Source organism: Centrocercus urophasianus, unplaced genomic scaffold (assembly GCF_019232065.1).
Source record: "Centrocercus urophasianus isolate 14NV4802_14NV808 unplaced genomic scaffold, USGS_Curo_1.0 seq_24, whole genome shotgun sequence".
Classification (NCBI taxonomy): Eukaryota; Metazoa; Chordata; class Aves; order Galliformes; family Phasianidae; genus Centrocercus; species Centrocercus urophasianus.
This window is the reverse complement of record NW_024884800.1, coordinates 19,119,074-19,139,534: the sequence shown is the minus strand read 5'-3', so window position 1 is coordinate 19,139,534 and position 20,461 is coordinate 19,119,074. Positions and strand designations below refer to the sequence as shown.

General features: G+C 41.2%; 1 protein-coding gene across 1 annotated transcript in view; it reads left to right on the top strand.

Annotated features, from left to right (window-relative positions):
• HAO2 (hydroxyacid oxidase 2) overlaps positions 1-19,395 on the top strand; it is a 19,550-nt gene extending 155 nt beyond the window's left edge. Inside the window, 7 exon segments of the mRNA XM_042825299.1 lie at positions 9,182-9,335; positions 10,063-10,214; positions 11,635-11,918; positions 12,277-12,492; positions 14,225-14,383; positions 17,246-17,315; positions 18,635-19,395. Of these exon segments, the coding sequence (XP_042681233.1) occupies positions 9,205-9,335; positions 10,063-10,214; positions 11,635-11,918; positions 12,277-12,492; positions 14,225-14,383; positions 17,246-17,315; positions 18,635-18,657 (1,035 nt within the window). The 5' untranslated portion in view covers positions 9,182-9,204 and the 3' untranslated portion in view covers positions 18,658-19,395.
• The last annotated feature ends 1,066 nt before the right edge of the window (positions 19,396-20,461 follow it).

Here is a 20,461-nt window from a genome sequence, read left to right as displayed (position 1 = left end):
AGTGGAGGGAAGGGAAGTGGAGGGAAGGGAAGTGGAGGGAAGGGAAGGGAAGGGAAGGGAAGGGAAGAAGGAATTCCTCCAGAGCTGTAAATTTAACATTCAGGAATAGTGTGAAAGTATACATATTTGACATATCATAAATATGAAGAAAAAGAAGGAAGATTCAGATGGAGAGATGGGTGATAAGATGGGAGAATAGGACTGGAACTGCATTGGTGACATCTTGGCATAATTGATGATACAACTAGAATGCAGGCTCAATGGCAAATCTGATCCTAATGCAGGCTTAACATGTGGTTGCACCTGGACAACTATATAAGCTGTTAAAAGCATTTGTCATTGTGTAACAACAAAGATGTGAAATGGCAACAGTTTTTGCAGGTCTTGTTTGTAAAGAATCTTCATGTTTCTATTTATTTAAAAATGTAGAATGGAAGAGAGGTTCAGAATTTGTGTGGAAAGAAGAATGCCCAGTACCTTCTTACCAGCGATTTTTTTATCCTGATATTTTTTTCCCTATTTAATATCCTCTGATCAGTGTTTCTAAACGCTTGCCTGGTGTCTCCTTGAACTCATGTTTTTCATATCCATACCGCCTCCGGCAGAGTATTCCATGATTTTATTACGTGTATGAAAGCTCACTGTTCTTTGTTGTTTTTGAACTTGGTTCCTGCTACCTTCATTCTAAAGTCCCTAGATCTTGAGTTGGACATGATGTGTATCATAATGCATAATCACCACTTCATTAAGGCTTTTGTAGACATCTCACGTACATCTTTTCTTTCATTGGCAGAAAAGTTCCAGTTTACTGAGTTAATCCTCCTACAGAAGTCATTCCATACTTTTGATTATCTCTGTAGCTTTTCCTTGAATGCTTTCTTGCTCTGTTTTTTATTTTTTATTTTTATTTTTTTATTTTATTTTGTTTTTGAGATGGTATTAGGTTTTGAATTGCACACAGATTCAAGCTTGGGACTAACCATGGGCTTACATGTGGACAAGATGTTTTTCACTGTTTTGTTCACTGTTACTTTCTTACTAACTCCCAACTTCTGACTAGCATTTTATTTGCTCCTGTGCACAGAACCAGTGCCTTCATGGAATTGTATCTTCATGTTTCATCCCTCAGTGACGATGGTCCCTGTGAGGTCATCAATCCGTATGACAAATCACAGAATCACAGATTGCAGGTGTTGGAAAGGACCTCTTGAGATCATCTAGTCCAAATCCCCTCTTGAAACTGGTTCCATAGAGTAGGCTGCAGAGGAAAGAGTCCTGGAGGGTTTTGAATATTTTTAAGAAGGAGACTCTGCAAATCCTGGGCAGCCTGTTCCAATGTTCTGTCACTCTCACAGTAAAGTTCTTCCTCACGTTCAGATTGAACTTCCTGTATTACAGTTTATGCCCACAGTCCCTCGTCTTGTTGCTGGGCGCTGCCAAAATAACCTGACCCCATCCACTTGACTCCCACACATGAACTATTTATAAGCATTGATAAGATCCCTCCTCTGTGTTCTCTTTCCCAGATGTGGCCTCACCAGGGCAGATAATAGGGGGGGGATAACCCCCCTTAACCTGCCAGCCACATTCTTTTTAATGTGCTCCAGGACACCGTTGGCCTTCTTGGCCGCAAGGTCACACCACTGGCTCATGGCCAAACTGCTGTCCACCAGGACATGCAGGTCTTTCCCTGCAGAGCTTAGTACTAGTTCTAATTCTTTTAGTTAGTGCTCTTTGAAGTCCTTTTTAGCCTTGCTAATTAGGATTTTGCTTTTAACCTGCCAGGCTGCGTGATTCATTTCGTTTTATTTGCTTGGATACAATAGACATCTTTTTGAAAAAATGCCTTCATACTGCTAATAAACTTGCTTACTTAGCCATTTGTATGTGCTGGCCTCCTTTAATCCATTCTCCAGCCTTTCTCAATAGGTCATACACAGCAGTGTTATGCTTCTAGTCTGGTGCTCTTCACTTTCCATGCTGCTTGCTAGGAATTAATCCTCTCTGCTGACCTTTCTAGTTTCTTTGTAACAAGCTTCTTCATTTTTGCCTAGCTTTCTTTGAAGCTTAGCACAATGGCAGTGGAACATTCAGCCTGTGGTGCCCCTTCGGAGCTGCTGACTGAGTCCTCTCTGGTAACGGTCACAGTGGTTTTTCCACTGGAAGGGCTAGAACCAGATCATGTGCATTTCTCAGTACAAAGCCAAGAACTGCATTTGTTCCTATGGGCTCTCTAACCAGGTGCTCTGTGGAATAATTGCTGACAGAGTTCAAAAATTACATCTGCTTCAACTCCTGGCATGATATTTGTCGATCTACACTTGAAGTTTCTTATTACTGCTGTATTTCCTGACCATACTGCCACTCTGATCTTCTTCAGCTTATTGAATTTGAGGCATTTTATTGTCCTTGGTCAGAAACATTATCTATCGTACCTGTATTCTTCATACTTAGTCCTAGAATTTCAGTTTGTATAGACACTGTGTTACATACTGAGTTGATTAGCTTACAAATTCAGCATGATATTGAGCTTTCCAAAGGGCAGATTGCTGTTCTGCCACTGGAGTGTTTTATCTTTACTGTGTATTTTGTTTCTTGATATTAGCGTCCCACTGTCTTTCCCAAAAAATTCTAATATGCCTGTCTGAATATTGATTAGGCATTCTTGTTCCTCATCTTATTTCATAGATTTCAAACACTGTGAAGAAGTGAGTGTTTTGCTTTTCTTCCTATTTTGGCACCTTGTATGAAAAAAAAACCAACAATATATTTGCTTTCAGTTCCCTTCTGGATTACTTGCATCTTCTGAATTGTGCTTTCTTTGAGAATTTAGAACCTGTCCATTTTTTTTTCCTCATAAGGGTAACTCCTGCTGAATCTGGACTTTTCCACACCTGTCAGATTTTCCAACTACTTAGCTTTTCCATCTGGTAAGGGAGTATTTTCATTTCAGAATTCTATCTAGGACCTTTATTTTGCTAAGTATGACTGAGGAGATGCTTTCTAAGTTCTCCGAAACCAAGCAGTGTCATGGCAGAGAGTTAGATATGCTAGATATTTTCAAATCAGGTGGATTTGATGAAATTCCTCCTAGGGGACCAGGAGAAGCATCTGAAGCAGTGCCAGAAGTATTAGTTATTGTCTTTGAGGAATCACGGAGTACAGAGGCAAATGTGTTGCCTCTTACTACTTTTTCAAATGGTGAGGGGGGCAGAGGAAGTGATCGCTGAGCCTTCAGAAGTTAACTGCAAAGTGAGTAACATCCAGTATCAGTCTATCAAGAACAAATCATATCAAACACATCTAATATCCGTCTGTGAGAGGAACTATGGAGGAGGGAGAATGGCAGTAACATGTACTTTAGCTTTAACAAGGATATGAGTTGGAAAAGCAATGAAATTACTTTGTCTCAAAGAGATGAGCAAAAAGGCTTGGTTCTTTTATCTTTGAATGGTGCATCTGAAGAAATAACTAAGGAACATGATGCAGAGTAATGAATACAAAAATATTTTGCTATCATCACAGCTGAATAAACAGGAGTATTGCCATACTTTTCATGCTCTGATTCAGATAAGGGCAGCAGAGGACTTGGCTGAAGAACCACATGCAGTTTCTGATGCTTTCACTAAGGGAGAAGTATGAAAAACATGGCTCATGAGGAAAGGCTGAAGGAACTTGTTTAGCTTGATCTAGAAAAGAGAAAAAGAAACAGATAGCCATTAATCATCTTTAAGTATTTTAAACATAGATATAAAGAGAAAGAGAGCAAGTCTTTCTCTGTGTCTGCTGAGAATGGTTGATAACTTAAACTATGGCAGTAGAGACCCAAGTGATACCTCTGTAAATTTTCCTTGTGTTAAGGGTAATAAAGGACAAACAAGTTTTCTCTGGAAGATGTGGAATCTCCATCAGTGGAGACTGGCACGGGTTTGGGTGAATCTGATTTCAGGAAAAGAAGCAGACTAAATGGCCTCTCTGGCCTCCTCTCAGCTCTGTTTCTCTGTTTTTCTATGATGAGCATGCCACAGCAAATGAAGACTTAGTTCTCACTGATTCCCATGTAGTGGTGGTCATCATTTCCACTGCAGTTGGGAGTATTTTGCCCAGTTTATAAGGTAGAAATGGGGCAACAAGCCCAGAGTGTTCTTCCTCTTATGTAGGTACAACTCCATGGTGCTTCTTGTTTCCACTTGTATTGTAATCTGTAGATTTGAGAGAGCTGCTTCTTTCACTTCCAGTACAATGGCAATTGAAAAAAAAAAAGAAGAAAAGAAAACAAAAAGATGATGAAGAAAGAGAATGGTTAGATATCTACACAGTCCTAACTGGCCTATTGGGCCAAGTAAAGTTTTGGATAAAATAACTTGTAACCAACCCTACTTAAGGGTGTAACATGGTTAGTGTCATAACATATGACTCTGGCTTCAAGGACAGCTGCACATGCGAATCAAGAGGAAAACTCAAGACTGAGTCATGCCTGAGCTCCTCTGCTCCCGTTTTGTGTCAGCTCAGCACTTTTGGAGGCAGTTTTTGCAGCATTTTCTGAGGGCCAAAGAGTGCTTTGGGAAACAGTCTGCAGTCCCTCTGCACTGTGTTTTGTCTTGCAGACTTTATACCATTCTCCCTATTTTACATGCATGCTGCAAGTTGTACTTCAGCAGCCTTTATTTGTGAGATTATTTGCTTGGAGATAGATGTGTGTCCAATATGAGCAGTGCTGTACATGTTCGTGCTGAAAACAGGCAGCCCGTGTCCTACCTTCCTCTGCAGTTCTCAGCAACACTTACGTGACTTTTGAACCTCTTTCTGAATTAATTTTGTATGGCTGTATTCTGCCTGTCACCCTGCTTATGCACTCCCTCCCTGCCACCCTTAGCCCATGACTACTTGTACTACGGGAAATAATTCTCCTCTCTGATTTCTCATCCCAACATAATGCCATTTTGGCCTGATTTGGCATTGCTGGTGAGGAGGTTTGTCAGACTGCAACTCTAGTGTCCTTATGGAGAAGGGTCACCTGGAGAGTTTATCCAAGGAGGGCAAGAGGGATATGGTGTGGGAGGCAGGATTGGCTCTCCAAGAGCACAGAGGATAGGACCAGGGCACCTGTAACTGCAGGAACAGCTCTGAGTGCTCACAGGTTGGAAGCGAGGAGCATCACTAGCGATTAACTGGCTGTGGATTCTACCCTCACCCTTTCTTTTCAGACCCAATCTATTTTTTCATCTTGCCACTCACTGTGCTGTGCCCTGTTGTTTAGCTGATCTTCCCTCTGTGCTCCCTGCTGCATGCTGACCAAACACGACCTGTTTCAGACCCTCTGTAACAGGGCTGCTGCTGTCAAAATAAGATGCAGATACCTTACATGAAAACTCATTGTTAGAGCAAGTTAGGTAAGCCTGAAAGGAAAGCTCAGAAATTATGTTTTATTCCACCTTAACAGTGCACCAGAGATATGAGACTTTATATGGTTTGACTTCCAGACACCCAGAATGGAGCCATCTACTAGCAGGAAGCACTTCTCCTTTTTGAATCAATAACACCGGGGGTAGATGAGACATATTTTCCCAAAGGGCTTCATAGTTATATGCTGTTCTGCAGATTAACACTGAGAATAAATCAAGCTCGCTTCTGGGTTTTCAGAGATGGAAGTGGTTACAGAAAGAAGAGCCAAATATTTGGTAGCCACCTTCATGCTCAGCATGTCATATGCTGTCCTCATCTCCCTGTCCCCTAATTATTTCCCTTCTCCAGATTTTTCTGCCCCCCTGAAATCCTGCCATCCTGCCCTGTTCCTACCTTGTTGTACTCCTACCTGCTCTATCCCTTATCTGATCACCTCTGCCCCATCCCATCCAGTCTGTACCCATGAGTTGCTCTGCAGCTCAGTTTTGAGCTGTTTTCTCTCTCTTCTCCCCTCCAGTGTTAAGTAAGACTGAATTCCGGTGCAAGTGGTGCGAGGGAGGCGGCTCTGTACTCTCTGCCTGTGTTTGAGACTGAGTTTATTTGGCCCTGGGCAGAAGCATGCTCTGCCCTCAACAAGTCTGCAGTAAAGACAACATCCGGATTTCAGACAAACACTGCTGAGCATGTGCGGGCAGAGCACAGTGATTTACAGCTAGGCCAGAACTGGTTGGTTTCTCATATGGCCAGCAAGTACATGCTGATGCCCCCAGGGATCAGCCCCTGTAATTTCAGTCCCCTGCATGAGCACTGAACTGCCTATATTCTGCAGTGAAATCACTGCAAGACATTTTCAGCATAGGCCAATCACCATTTTTCCCTAACCTCATTCTTGGAAGTTGCTGACCAGCTTTCAGTGAAGTGTTCCCAAAAAAATTCAGCCCAAATTAAAAGCAACCAAAAACTGGATCTTATAATCAAAAGCATTAGGCAACTCTAAATACAACATTTGTTGCCATCTCCACCTCTAATAGAAGGGTGGCTATTTAAATATTTAATTTTGGGAGAGCTTCCTTGACTGACTGACATGCACGCAAAAAGAGTTTTCCTTCCAAACATGGGGCACATGCCCAAGAAATACATCTGATAAGGAAAACCAGTGGTGACTGTATGCAAACTGTTATGTGATCTGGTTTATGTTACTTAGAGTTATTTTTCTCCTCTATCCTTCCCCAGATTCTTCACTAAAGTGTTGTAAAGTCCTGAGCTGACCCCACCACTAGTGGATGTGTCAGGGAGATAGATGTCAGCTTGAACCATGGCAATTTGCCATCTGTGAAAAGCAAACAAATATCACCAACCAGAGTAATGAGCCTCGTGATTGTAGCAGGAATTTGAGCACAGATTTACATGGGATCTCTGTGTTTGGGCTCACAAGCCTTTGATTCTGTTAATATTAAAAGTAAGCAGCTGCAAAACTCCAGCTGTGCAGATCTGTGGAAAAAAAACAAGCATTGGCCGTTGACTGCTTGATGTTCTACCTGCAAGGCTGGACCAGATGTGTGACTATTTTGTATATTATGTTCTTTGCTTCTCTGAAAGATATATATATATATATATTTGTATATATGGTACATGAAATCTAGTGCTGTCAGCTGTGGTTGAATATCGTGAAGACTTATGGAGACAGGTTGTGAGACTTTCACCACCTGACACCAAATACCTGCCAGGAGAGACGAAACAACACTGAAGAAATCAGTCAGGCTTCTTTTTCCAGGGATTCCCTCATTTTTTACTTTTTGCTAGCAGAGAATTATGCCCTAATTTTCAAGTTACACACTGGTATCTCGGTCAGTGAGATACTATGTAGTGAGATGACTATACCTGTGTCAGGAGCGCACAACCTCAGAATCATGGGATGGGTTTTGGTGAAGCTTGCAGACCTGATAATCTGCTGTGGGAAGCTAATCTGGAAACTAGGATATTTACTTTTTCCTGCACGTTTGTAGAGAAATCAGATCAGAACCACAGGTGTTTTAAAACTTCATGCTTTTGTATACCTTGAATAATACTTATTTAATCAGAGCCATGGAAGTAACTTAAACAATACAGAAGATTGATTTTGTCTTATGCTCTTTACATGTTTCCTTGTATATGGGTACAGTTGGCTAAAACATTAATTTTCATAGTTTTTAGACCTGGCTAGATCACAAGTATGTAAGTGCAGGCATTTAATAGTCAGCACTTCTGCTAGTTTGCTGAGACATCTGGGCCTCACAGTGTCTCTTCTATTCCATGAAAGATCAAGTGCAATACTTAGAATTATTTTTCTTGTTGTGGAATTTGGTTTTTGTGAGTGCTAAGATTGTCTGAATTTTGTATGCTCCCTTTCTGGTGTGTATCTGTGCTCTAGTATGCAATGCAGCCCAGAATGTATTTGTTACAAAAGAAAACCAAAGATCTGTTAGAAAATACTTTGTGTTTTTTCCCCAGCTATGACCTTGACAGTGAGTCTGGACATAGTTTTGCAATGCCTTCATGCTGGAGCAGGATAGATGTAGACTCTGTGTTTACATGCTTCTGAATTTTATGGGCTTGCACTTAGTCACTGCTCTCCACAACTAATTGATTGGTCAGGCAGCCATCCTGAGGGAATCCAGCAAATGATGTTATGGGACTGCCTTTGAGGAGAATTATTGGAATAAATAATCCAGATAATTTTAAGATGGAATTTATGACAAAATTAGATAACTGCTGTGTCTTAAAATAGCAAGGGACTTCAAGTGTCCTCTTTTAGGCTTGTGTACATTAAGACAGAATAAGGAGAGGCATAAAGATGCAAGCTTCTTCCTACCCTTATGTCTGCATCTACCAGCTTTCTCTATAGTAGGGCAGAAGACAGCAAGATTTGCCTGCAATTAGATAAAATAGTTATTTGTACTGGGTAATCATAGCCTGAATAAGGGATAACTGGAGTTGGAAAGAAATTCTGATTCAAGAGGAATCTCAACAGGCTAAGGACCGGAGTCTACTCTTAGCTCCTGTAATTTTGTGGAGCTTCTTGAGGTCATCACACTTGCAAGATTAAGACTTTACATTTTAGGAAATGCCCAAATAAGTATCAGCCATGTAAATGATTGTATGCGGGAGACAGAACGTACCACAGACCAAGTTCAGCAAGCAGATGTATCTTGATGACTCAGATGTATCTTTTAAAATCATTTTGTGTGGGAGGTTTGATTAGCTGACTTAAGTCCCTTATTTTTGCTAACTCTGCCACAATTCTGTGACAACTAAGCAGGCGTTTATGTCATTTTGGGCTTATTTTTCAAGAAAGATCAGAGCAAACTCAACATGTTGCCTTGGGGCTCTAAACTTGCATAAGAGCAATCTCGTCAGTATTTTGGGACAAAAGTACAGGTTATTTAGGATGTTATGTGAGTAAATTAAATGTGTTCAGGGCCAGTGCCAAGTGAAGCAGTACTACTTCAAGATAATCCTGATCATGAGAGCTGCCTCAGTCATGTTCTTTATTCCCAATTGGAATATTTCCTACAAGGGCAACAGGAAATTTGTAAGTCAGCCAAATATATTGCAGACCAGCATGTGGTGTGTGATGTCTGTCCCTTGCCAGTTATGTATTTGGCATAGAAGACCAAATAGAAAGGAAGAAGCTACAAGATAGAGGGGACCAAGGTTTTCATTAAACGACACTAGTGTTTCTGGAAGAGAGAGTAACAGTTCAAGAATCTAATTTCCATGTTATTCTTTTCTCCAGGGTTTCCAGAGCATCTCTGTGCAATGGCTATGGTGTCTCTGTTGGACTTTGAAGCTTATGCAGAAAAATATTTACCTAAGATTGCTTGGGATTTCTTTGCATCAGGAGCAGATGAGAATAGCACCCGAGATGAAAACATCCTGGCATATAAAAGGTAACGTGGGGAAGAAGTGGGGGTGTTGTGCTGGAAGCTTTTAAACTGTGTTTGTGTACAAGTGTTTGCATTTCATACACAATGATTCCTAACACCTTGCTTGCCCTTATCTGAACAATATATGCAGTGTGCTATGGTGCTACCCTCCATAAGGCTCAAATTGCATAAGACACAAGGGATGCTGAGGATGCAGGCAAATGGTGTGGTGTGTTTGGTACGGTATGACAGGAAAAGGAATGTGTGGCTACAACAGAATGTGATGCAATGTGTAGCATGTGGCCAGTTGCAGGAAGCCTGCAACTAGTGCGAGATTTGGAAAATATGCTGTGGAGACTGAGGTCAGGTACAATGTACAATGAGTACAGGCATGATTGCTAAGTGAAAGACAGAGACCTGGGACTTGGCTGCAAGTAGAAATAATCTGTGGAATGGACAATAGGAGAACAAGGAAGGTAAACCGTGGCAGTCTGAAGTGGGAGTGTAAAAATGAAGTACTGTGACCAGTGGGCAAGAGTATGGGATTAATGACAGCTGGTAGTGGCAGAACTGCTAGCTGAATTGGCAAGAAAAAGGATGAAGGGCCTTTTTATATGCTCATTTCTTTATTAGCTCTGATTGCTGCATTTCAATGGGTAAAAGTAGACCTGGTTTCCACAGAGCTTGAAAAGCAGAGAAGCCACCAGGCAACTACCATCCCGAAGGGTGCTTTATTTCCATTGCCTTGCAGGATTCGTTTTCGGCCACGTATGCTGAGAGATGTGTCTATACTGGACACTAGGACGAAAATCCTGGGGATGGAAATCAGCTTTCCAGTAGGAATCGCCCCGACTGGCTTCCACCAACTAGCATGGCCTGATGGAGAGAAAAGCACAGCCAGAGGTACTTTTTTGCTTTGCTATCATGTAGCAGATGTGATTTGTGAAATAAAATTAAAATAAAATAAAATAAAATAAAATAAAATAAAATAAAATAAAACAACATCGTTTTTCCAGCTTCACAGGTGAGGAGCTGTTAAGGTAGTTTGAAGTATGACTGAGCAAAGTGCTCAGATTCCAAAGGACAAACCTTATTTCACCCTTGTTTATGAATGACCACAGAGCAGGAGAAGCTAAGTATTGCTGCACTTCTTCAGCTGCCACTGTTACCAGATCAGCCCTATATTGCCTCTGAGTCAGAAACTATGGACACGTTGTTGTGCTACACCAAGGGGCCACACAGTCTCAGGGGCTTTAGGTAGGACATAAAGAGGTGGACAAGACTCAGCCTGTATATTCCTCAGTGCTGATCAGAACAGCGTCAGCCTTGGAGAAAAGCAGGGCTTCTCTGCATAATCATATGTTAAGTTTGGAGAGCAACAAGTGTTTTTTGTTTTTTTTCCTGTGTGCATTTCTGTGTACACTGAGCATTTGCATGTGCATTCCTACAAGGAAGCAGACATGCTTCCATGCAAGTGGATGAAGGCCCTGTTTTTCAAAAAATTACTAAGATCATAGAATCATAGAATGTCTTAGGTCAGAAGGGATCTTTAAAAATCATTCATTTCCAATCCCCCCTGCTCTGGACAAGGACACCTCCTACCTGGTCAAGCTGGCCAGGGCCCCATCCAATCTGGCTTTGAACACCTTTGGGGATGGGGTACCCATAGCTTCTCTGGGAAGCCTGTGCCAGTGCTTCAGAATGTTCTGAATAAAGAATTTCTTCCCAACATCTAAGCTAAATCTCCCCTCTTTTAGTTTAATACTACTCTTGTTTTCCCATCACTATCAGGTTGTGTAAAAATCATCCTTTTATGTACTGGAAGGCCACAATGAGCTCTCCCCACAGCCTTCTATTCTCCAGGATGATCAAGCACAGCTCCCTTAACCTTTCCTCTTAGGAGAGGTGCTCCAGCCCTCTGATCGTCTTCATGGCCCTTCTCTGGACCTGCTCCAATGACTCCTAATCCTTCCTGTACTGGGAGACCCAGGTCTGGATGCAGTACTGCAGATGGATCCTCTCCAGGGCAGCGCAGAGGACAACAATCACCTCCCTTGTACTAAGTTTGAGAAATGAAAGCAACAGTTGGTAATTTACCTTAATTCCCTAAACATGATCCTACAACAGCATGTGGCAAAGTCAGCTGTTTTTAATATCTGAGATGTATTTGCCAACTAGCAGACCTTTGTCTTTGGTAGGATATACAAACAACAGGAGTTCGGGTTTTCTCTGTGAACAATGTACAAACAGAAAATCATAGCCATTGTCTGGCAGCGATGCTCAAGTGACCTTCATTCTGATTATTTTTCAATACCTCACAAAGCGGCCAAAGCGATGGGCACCTGTTACATTGCCAGCACCTACTCTACCTGCTCGCTGGAAGAGATCACTGCAGCTGCTCCTGGTGGCTTTCGGTGGTTCCAGCTCTACATCCACCGCAACAGGGCAGTCTCTAGGCAATTGGTCCAACAGGCAGAGGCCTTGGGCTTCCAGGGCCTCGTCCTCACTGTGGATCTGCCCTACACTGGCAAAAGGCGCAATGTTGTCCATAATGACTTCTGACTTCCTCCCCACATGAAACTGAAGAACTTGGAGGGAGCCTTTGAGGTTTGTGAAATGATCTCCTTCTTTCATTCCTTGTGTTGGTGTGTACCACATGAGACAAAACCACTGGGTAACTGCTGCTTCAGTATCTGCTACATCTTGGACAAAGATTTTCCCCTCCTTTTTCTGCAGCCTTCTAGCTTGACCTCCTCCCAGCCGGGCTACTGGCTCTAAGATCCCAGTGCAGCTTCCTCAGAGACACTGATTTTCATCCTCATTGTTGTCATCTAGAAATGCACGCTTTACAACACTGTTAAACATGACTGCTAGAGGTTTAATTAATCTCTTCTAGGGCAGGGGAAGAATTCAAGTCTCTGTTGTTACAGTACAGATGGGGTTTTGTTCTGTTTCATGGCTGTAGGGAAATGACCGATCTGAGTATGGACTGCCACCCAACAGCCTGGATCCTTCGGTCACCTGGGATGATATCTACTGGCTGAGGAGCCTGACTCACCTGCCCATTGTCATCAAAGGGATCTTGACTAAAGAAGATGCAGAGCTCGCAGTGAGGCATGGAGTTCAGGGAATTATCGTGTCCAACCATGGCGGAAGGCAACTGGATGGAGCACCTGCCACTGTAAGTGAGAAAATGGATGTCCCATGAGTATTGTGTGCGTGTTTGTGCTAACTTGGCTACTGGCACGCAAATCTTACTAAATATGCCTCTGGTAGACTTGTGTGTTGCACATCTGTGGACATATGCAGATATGCTATAGATTTAAACAACTGAGGTGCTTGCCTCAACATGGGCTGCCTACTCAAGTATTTCCTCAGTGTCACAGGAAGGGTCTGTAACCATACTGAGTTCCCATTACTGTAGCAAAACTGCTGGCTTAATAAAAATTTTCATTGTGAGCTGATGCAGTGCACACATGTTCGTCTTACACTGCATGAAAAATAAAACAAAGCTCTGGAACCAAAAATGTGTAAATGAGAGAATAATGTACTCTCATTGTTCACATATGCCAAAATATGCACAAACAGTGCAACTAGATTTAGTGAGAGATCTGTTTGCATCATTGTAGACTCAGGTCTAAATAGGAATCCTGACTTCATGAAGCCAGGGGGAAAAAAAAAAAAAAAAAAAAAAGTGTAATTTATCCAGACAAAAATTCTCCCACTTTTAAATCTGTACCAAGAAATAATAGTTTTTTGGTCTTATGTATACTTCACTGCTTTAATTTTGTTTCCATTTTTCCAACTGTTCTTAATTTACATGTCTGTATTGCAGTTTCATATTCTTATAGATTTTTTTTTTGTTTGTCTGCTTTGTTTTGTTTTCCTCTGTAAAATAAAATTAGTGCCAGGAAATTCTCTTTTATGTCGAGGGTGATAATAATAAATAATTTTTCTAAACGTTATAGACATAATAATGGAAATGATGTTCATGTAAATTTTCTTTCATGCACAGACGAAACAGTAGATACTTAGTTCAGCACTCCTCTGGTTCCAAATCTGGCAACAGAGGCTACTGCCAGTGCTCTTGGTGAGCTACTCTTGGAAAATTTCAGACCCAAAATTTTCAGCTTGAAATTCTGAAAAGTGACAACTAATTGGAAAAATCTATTCAGTGATCTTAGTTGTAGCTGCCTTCATTAAGAAGATGAGAATCAAGGAAGAGAGTGTAAGAGACTGAAGAAAAGAATCTTTGAGTTTGCTGTGGAGAGTTAATTGTGTTTTATGCAAGGTCATGCCACTGTGATAGTGCCCTTGGGACTAGAATCAGTTCTCTGCATGGTGCTGCTCTGTGCTACCAGCCTAGCACTGCAGAAAAGACCTCAGGGAATCAAGAGATGTAGCTTGAAGGAAACAGTATATTTTGATTGTGCTGCATAGCTAATGAAATCCTTCATAGCTGCTTTATGTGTTTTCAGGTTTTCTACGGGTGGTCACTAGGATTGGGATGAAATGTGAGTTTGGCAATTTAGACAGTTGTAGAGAGAAGTCTAACACTCTTCTTACAATAGTATAATTCATCATTGTCTCAAATGAAAGTAAGATACTAAAAAATATTATTTCTATTGAAATTTATTGTTTGAATCTCAAAAATAACCAACACCAAAATCAAGTGAAAATGTTACTTTTTCACATATAGGAATATCCATATAAACAAAACTATCTGGCAAAAAAAAGCAAGGACAAGCACTGTATTGTACAGTTTTTGGTACTGAGTTATTTATGATGCCTTTCCATATTTCATTTTGAGAGCTTATTCTGTTCTAGTATACTTGTCTGTCTGTGTGGGATATTACCTCTTTGTCTTGAACCCAAAAGATGAGCCTAAGTTGCAAATGGCTTCTTCTTTCCAGATAGATGCTCTGGTTGAAGTTGTGGAGGCAGTACGAGGCAGAGTTGAAGTTTATTTAGATGGTGGTATACGGAAAGGAAGCGACGTATTGAAAGCACTGGCATTGGGAGCAAAATGTGTCTTTATTGGAAGACCAGCTTTATGGGGTCTGGCTTACAAGGTGAGTAAAAAGGTTTGAGCCTACATCAAGGAATCACGGAATCATAGAAGAGTTGGTGTTGGCAGGTCCCTCTGGGTCCATCTGGTCCAATCCCTACTCCAACTGGAACAAGTAGAGCAGGGTGCCCAAGGCCACATCCAGGTAGCTTCTGGAGATCTTGTTGAGCCTAATGAGATCCAACAAGACCAAGTGCAAGATGTTGCTCTTGGGTCAGAACAACCCCAAATATGGTTAATGAATGGGAGAAGAACTCCTTGAGAGCAGCTCTGTGGAGAAAGACTTGGGGTTCCCGGTGGATGAAAAGCTGAACATGAGCCAGCAGTATGTACTTGCAGCCCAGAAAACCAACTACATGGGCTCCACCTAAAGAGGGGTGGCCAGCAGAAGGAGGGAGGTAGTTTATCCCTCTCTGCTCTGTCCTTGTGAGGCTCGACCTGAAGTGGGGCCATCCAGGCCTGAGGCCCCTCAATATTAGAAAGACGTGAAGCTGTTGAAGAGCCCAAAGGAGGGCCAGGAAGATGAAGATGTTGAGGGAGGTGGACTAATTCAGCTTTGAGAAGAGAAGGCTTCGGAGAAACCTTGTTGCAGACTTTCAATACTTGAGTCACCTGTACAGCACAGAAGTGCTTTGTGGTGGTCAGAGGGGTACCACAGGGGAGTTTGTGTCCATTGCCTGGCACTGGACACCGAGAAGAGCCTAACTCTATCTACACTGAACCCTCTCCTCAAGCATTTATATACATTGATGAGATTCCCTTGAGTCTTCTCTACGCTAAACAGTCCCAGGTTGCATGTCTATCCTCAAACTCCCCTAGAGTCCATAGGTGTTATTCGACGTTCGCATAGAAACAGTTCAATCTTTAGTATTTTTTTTTTGTCTCTGTTGGATTTCAAGTGACATTGCTACAAATTGAATCAAACATAGACACTTTGTTTCATTTAAAAGTACACTGGATTTTATGATTTGAAATATGGTTTTGAAACCGATAGCATTGTTCTTTGGGCTTTGATTTCTTGGCATTGAAGACTGATGTTAAAATACTGTAGGAATCAGGACCATCAGTGCATTTGAAAGCTGGCGACAAGCTTATTTGCCATAAAAATGAGTCTGAAAATTTTATTTGCTGCCAGCCTGTTCAAAGACAATCTATGGTTTTGACACAAATTTCATAGTGGTATTATGGATTCTTTAGAAATACACATGGAACTTTTTCCCGCTGATACTGAGAACATTTTGGACAAGACAGAACACAGCACAAGTCCTGGAGGTGACTAAGTGTGCCACTACTGTCTCAATTCCAGTTTTGTTACTTCTTAACTATTAGCATATTGCTGTGATCCAGAATCATGAATCAGGCTTCTGATGCAGAAAGTTAACATAATATTTAATATAAAGTTATAAAAATAAAGTTAACATAAACATAAATATAAATAATACAAAGTTAATATAAAGTTAAAATAATATTTAAAATGTAATTATACAAGTGTTATTTGCTTTGATAAGCTTTGGCTTTTTAGCTTATGAATTGCAGCTTTAAAGCTTTATCTTGAGAAGAAAACACATTTTTATGATCTAGATACATTTTTTGTCTTTGAAATGAGACTTCCATGCAGTAGTGTGGTTACTGTGGCTTTAAGTAAGAAATCACTTGATTCTTGCAAGAAATGTGGAATAGGTGTCAGCCAGTAAACAGTGAAAAAAGGGCCCGTCAATAGAGTCATATGGTCATAGAATCATTGAAGTTGGAAAAGACCTCTAACATCATCACCTCATGCACCATCACCACCATGACCGCGAAACCATGTCCTTCAGTGCCACTTCTACACATTTCTTGAATACGTCCAAGGACAGTAACTCCACCACCTTTCTGGGCATCCTGTGCCAGTGCTTCACCACTCTTTCCAAGAACAAATGTTTCCTAATACCAAAATGAACTTCCCCTGTTGCAACTTAAGGCCATTCTCTCTTGTCCTATCACTGTCACCTGAGACAAGAAGGTGACTCCACCTCATCACCACCTCCCTTCAGCTAGCTGTAGTGAACGATAAGATCTTCCCTGAGCTTCCTCTTCTCCAGACTGAACAATCCCAGTTCCCTCAGCTGCTCCCCATAAGACTTGTGCTCCAGACCCCTCACCAGTTTCATTGCTGTTCTCTGCACACAGTCCAGGGCCTTGATGTCCTTCTTGTAGTGATGGACCCAAAACTGAGCACAGTACTTGAGGTGCGACCTCATGCTGCTGTGATTTGCCTACCTATATTTTCAATAATGCAAACAGGCAAGAGATGGGATTTGTTTTATAGTTCAGTGTTTTAGTGTTATATTCCTTAGAGTATTCCTAAAAATGTTCTTCAGTGGGATTATCCTAGCATACAATAGAGGAAGGACATGTGAAAGCGGTGATATAGGCTGCACCCAAAGCATTATTCGTTGCAAGAAGTAAAAAATTAAAAACATACCTGACTAAATTAAAGTTTTTAAAGCTTTACCATACGTGAAACTCTCATTATATCACAAAATACTGTCAGCGTTGCAAGACTTGACATTTTAAAACAAGCCCACTGGTGGAGGTTAGCTGAAAACTAAAAAAAAACCCTAACAGCTAGAAAATGTCAGAAGTGATAAACAGCTTTGTTTTCCTTCCCTGTTCAGATGTATCCCAAAAGGAAAAACATCTGAATTAATCTGCGATGAGCTGAGCACATCCAGCGTACCATTTTAATCATTCAGATGATTAAACTCGAGAGACAGGAATTAGCACGGCCTTGAGGGACTGTCCCAGTTCTCACTGTGCAAGCATCCTGCAGCACTGATCTGTGCCAGTGCTCCTTTTGCCCTGACTGTTTTCTTTGTTAGAGCAGGGTGAAGAAGGTCTTCAAGATGTTCTGAGGATTCTGCATGATGAGTTTCATTTGTCAATGGCCTTAGCTGGTAAGCATTTGGCAGGTGGTTTGTAATTGGTGACACAAAGGTTTGACATACAACTGGAGCTCCAAATGCAAGGCATTTAAATCATAAGCCTGGTGGTCACAGAAAAGGAATCCATGTGAAATGAAATTGTGCTGGTTCTGGTTGTTATATTTAAGATGATGCTGTAACTCCTGCAAAACTACTTTGCACTACTTCGCATCTGAGGTGTCACAGCAATGATGTTTGCAAGGAAGTACATTAAAGCAGATTTCTGGTCAAATTTAAACTAATGAAATGTAAATGTAAATGAAATGTAAAGCTGCTAAATAGAGCTGAACAAAAGTTGGAATTTCTGTTTTGATGGGAACTGTACTGTTGTTCAGTATTTCATTAAATCTTTACCAGGGTAAAATATAGCCTTTTTTTTTTTTTTTTTTTTTTTTTAACACGTGGAAAATTCAGAAAAAAAGCAGATTTTTCTCTGGATATTGCTGAGTATGGCCTATATATACTGATTCTAATCTCTGCATTCCACATGCTTAAAATCTTCTCTCTCCTCTGAGATTTTACTGTTGTCCCTACTTCAGTTTCTCACCTGTGCTCCCACAAACGGTGCAAACGGGCACCAAACTCATGAAGAATGGTTGGTTGGGGATTTTTGGAAGGACTGTGCAATTCCACTCAGATTTGACCAAATGAAACACTGTAAATCTCCGTCTCCAGTCACTTGGCTCTCAGCCCTCTGTCCTTTCTGTCTTCTTTCACTTCTGGCTGAATCAGATAGTTCCCTACTACTCCCTACTATTGGGGTGAGGATTTTTTAATTTTATTTTTATTTTTTTACCATGTGCAACTCTTCTTGTGTTGGAAGCTCAGTGCTTAACCTCAAAGGAGAAGGTGCCATTGAGTGACAGGGAGTGACATATTAATTATATGGACAGATGCTAATTATGTATTCGGGATGCTACACACTCGTAGTACTATCTGAAAAGTGCAGGGATTGCACACACAGTGAAAACTGCATGATGTAAACCTACCAAGGAGTGTGGCTGTTACACATTGTAAAGGACATCAGAAAGGGAACACTGTACAGGAAACTGGAAATAAGATGATGGATGAGGTGGCAGAACAGGTAGTTGAAGAGGGCTTTTAATTCCAGACGATAAACTTAAAATCTTTAAACCCAAGTCAGAACCTGTAAGATATTCTAGAGAGGATAGGAATCAAATTAATGATTCAGGAGAAAGAGCAACAAAGGCAAATTGACTTCTCAGAACTCCCAAGAAAAGGGGGGGATATGTTTGTATGCTGGTACTAACTGATAACTAACTTTCTTACAGAAGCCAGAGGCATTCCCTTGTAGAACTAATAAGGCACATGGAGTAATTTAAGTATTGCTGGGTTATTCCAAGATGCTGAGGAACTACTTGGTCTGTCAAGGAAAGTACATCGTCAAAAGTGAAACTCATAAAGAAAAGATAAATTGGTTACTAATTAGTTTTATTTCAGGGTGATATCTCTTGGCAAGTTGATTTTGTGTACTGTTACATTTTGTATTTTGGTTATAATACTGCTATGTTTTGTGTTATATTTATTTGTTATCGTTAAATGTGTGATTGAAAGAAACACTGCCAAGCACGTATTAGTTCACTGTACGCTCGTCACAATTTAATATCCTGAAACTGTGATCCTGGATAGGCTCCTCTAGTGTATGTGACATATTCCCCTGGAAATACCAGCTTATTTATAAAAATACGTCCTTTTTTCCCAAAATACCAGCTTTCTCACTGATAGATGTCAGTTTCCAACAATGGTGAAACATTGGCACAGCTCTGCTGGGTGCAGTGGTGACACAGCTCTGCTGGGATTAGTGGTTACACATGGGCAAAGGTCTGCTGGGTTTAATGGTGACACGTTGGCACAGCTCTGCTGATTTTAATGGAGAAACAATGGTACAGCTGTTCTGGTTTTAATGTTGACACACTGGCATAGTTCTGCTGGGTTTAACGGTGGCACATTGCACAGCTGTCATGGTTTTGTGATTTTTTTTGTTTTCAGTATTCCACATCATAACATCATGTGGGGCACTGGGACTTTAACTGTTAATGCTCAAGTCCTGGGTACCTGCCCAGAAGAGAAGAAGAACTACATTCCCCAGGGGACCTTGTGGTCAGGGAGAGGAGGTTGAACTCCTGGCAAGGTCACCTGATGCGCTCTTTCTTGCCTGCCCTTCGTCGTGGGCGCTGCTCCTCTCTCCCTGCTGCTCAACTGCACTGCGCATCTCACCCCAGCGTTGTGGTGAGGCCTATCCACCTTTCAGACATTCTGTCTCTCATTATATTTGATTTATTAGCTTCAATTCTGATTATATTGTATTATAGTGTGTAATCTTGCATTCCGATAATATACTTAGTAAATTAGTTTGTTTCTCCTCAGATCGGTGCCGCTGTTTTAATTATTTTGGGGTCTCCTGTTTCCTTTTTTTTCCGGAGGCGTGGATCTGCGGATCCCTCCGCCCCGCTTGTCACGGAACCGGGCTGAACCAGCTCTTAAACTGTTGACATTCTTGGTGGAGAATGCGGGCAAAGGCTGTTTTTTAGCTTTTTAGAATGAAACTCTCTCTGCTCTCGGAGAGCTTCATTGGGAAAGTTTATCTTTTTCACCGGTGCTCACTGAAAACTTGACCTTGAAAGTCTAGGCGGACTGCCAGTGTTCTGGGATATTTGTAAACTTTGAGCACTGCTATCTTGCTCCCTTAAAGAGAGAAAAAAAATGATTCCACTTTCTCTTTTAAACCTGCTTGCAGAGGGAGCCGCTAATTTCACAGAACTTGGGATTTTTAAACAGGCTCCCAGTCTCTCCTTTGAATCCTTTATGCAGTTTTTGAATGCTCACCTGACCGCATTGTTAATCTCCCTGAATTTACTGTTCATTATTTCAGTCAGTTTTTGTATTTATTGTATTTTGAGGAAGCCTTCCCCAAAACCAGAGAACACTGAATGGCAGGGAGTGTGGAGAGGCTTGGGAGAGATTTTAGAGAGATGGACATCTTCAGTGTCATGAAACTTTACTTCTGAACACCTGAAAGACCCTGAAAGCTTAAGCAGTTTTAATGGTATATGGAAATGCAGAAATGCAATTTTAATGGTATGTGGAAATTATGTGGA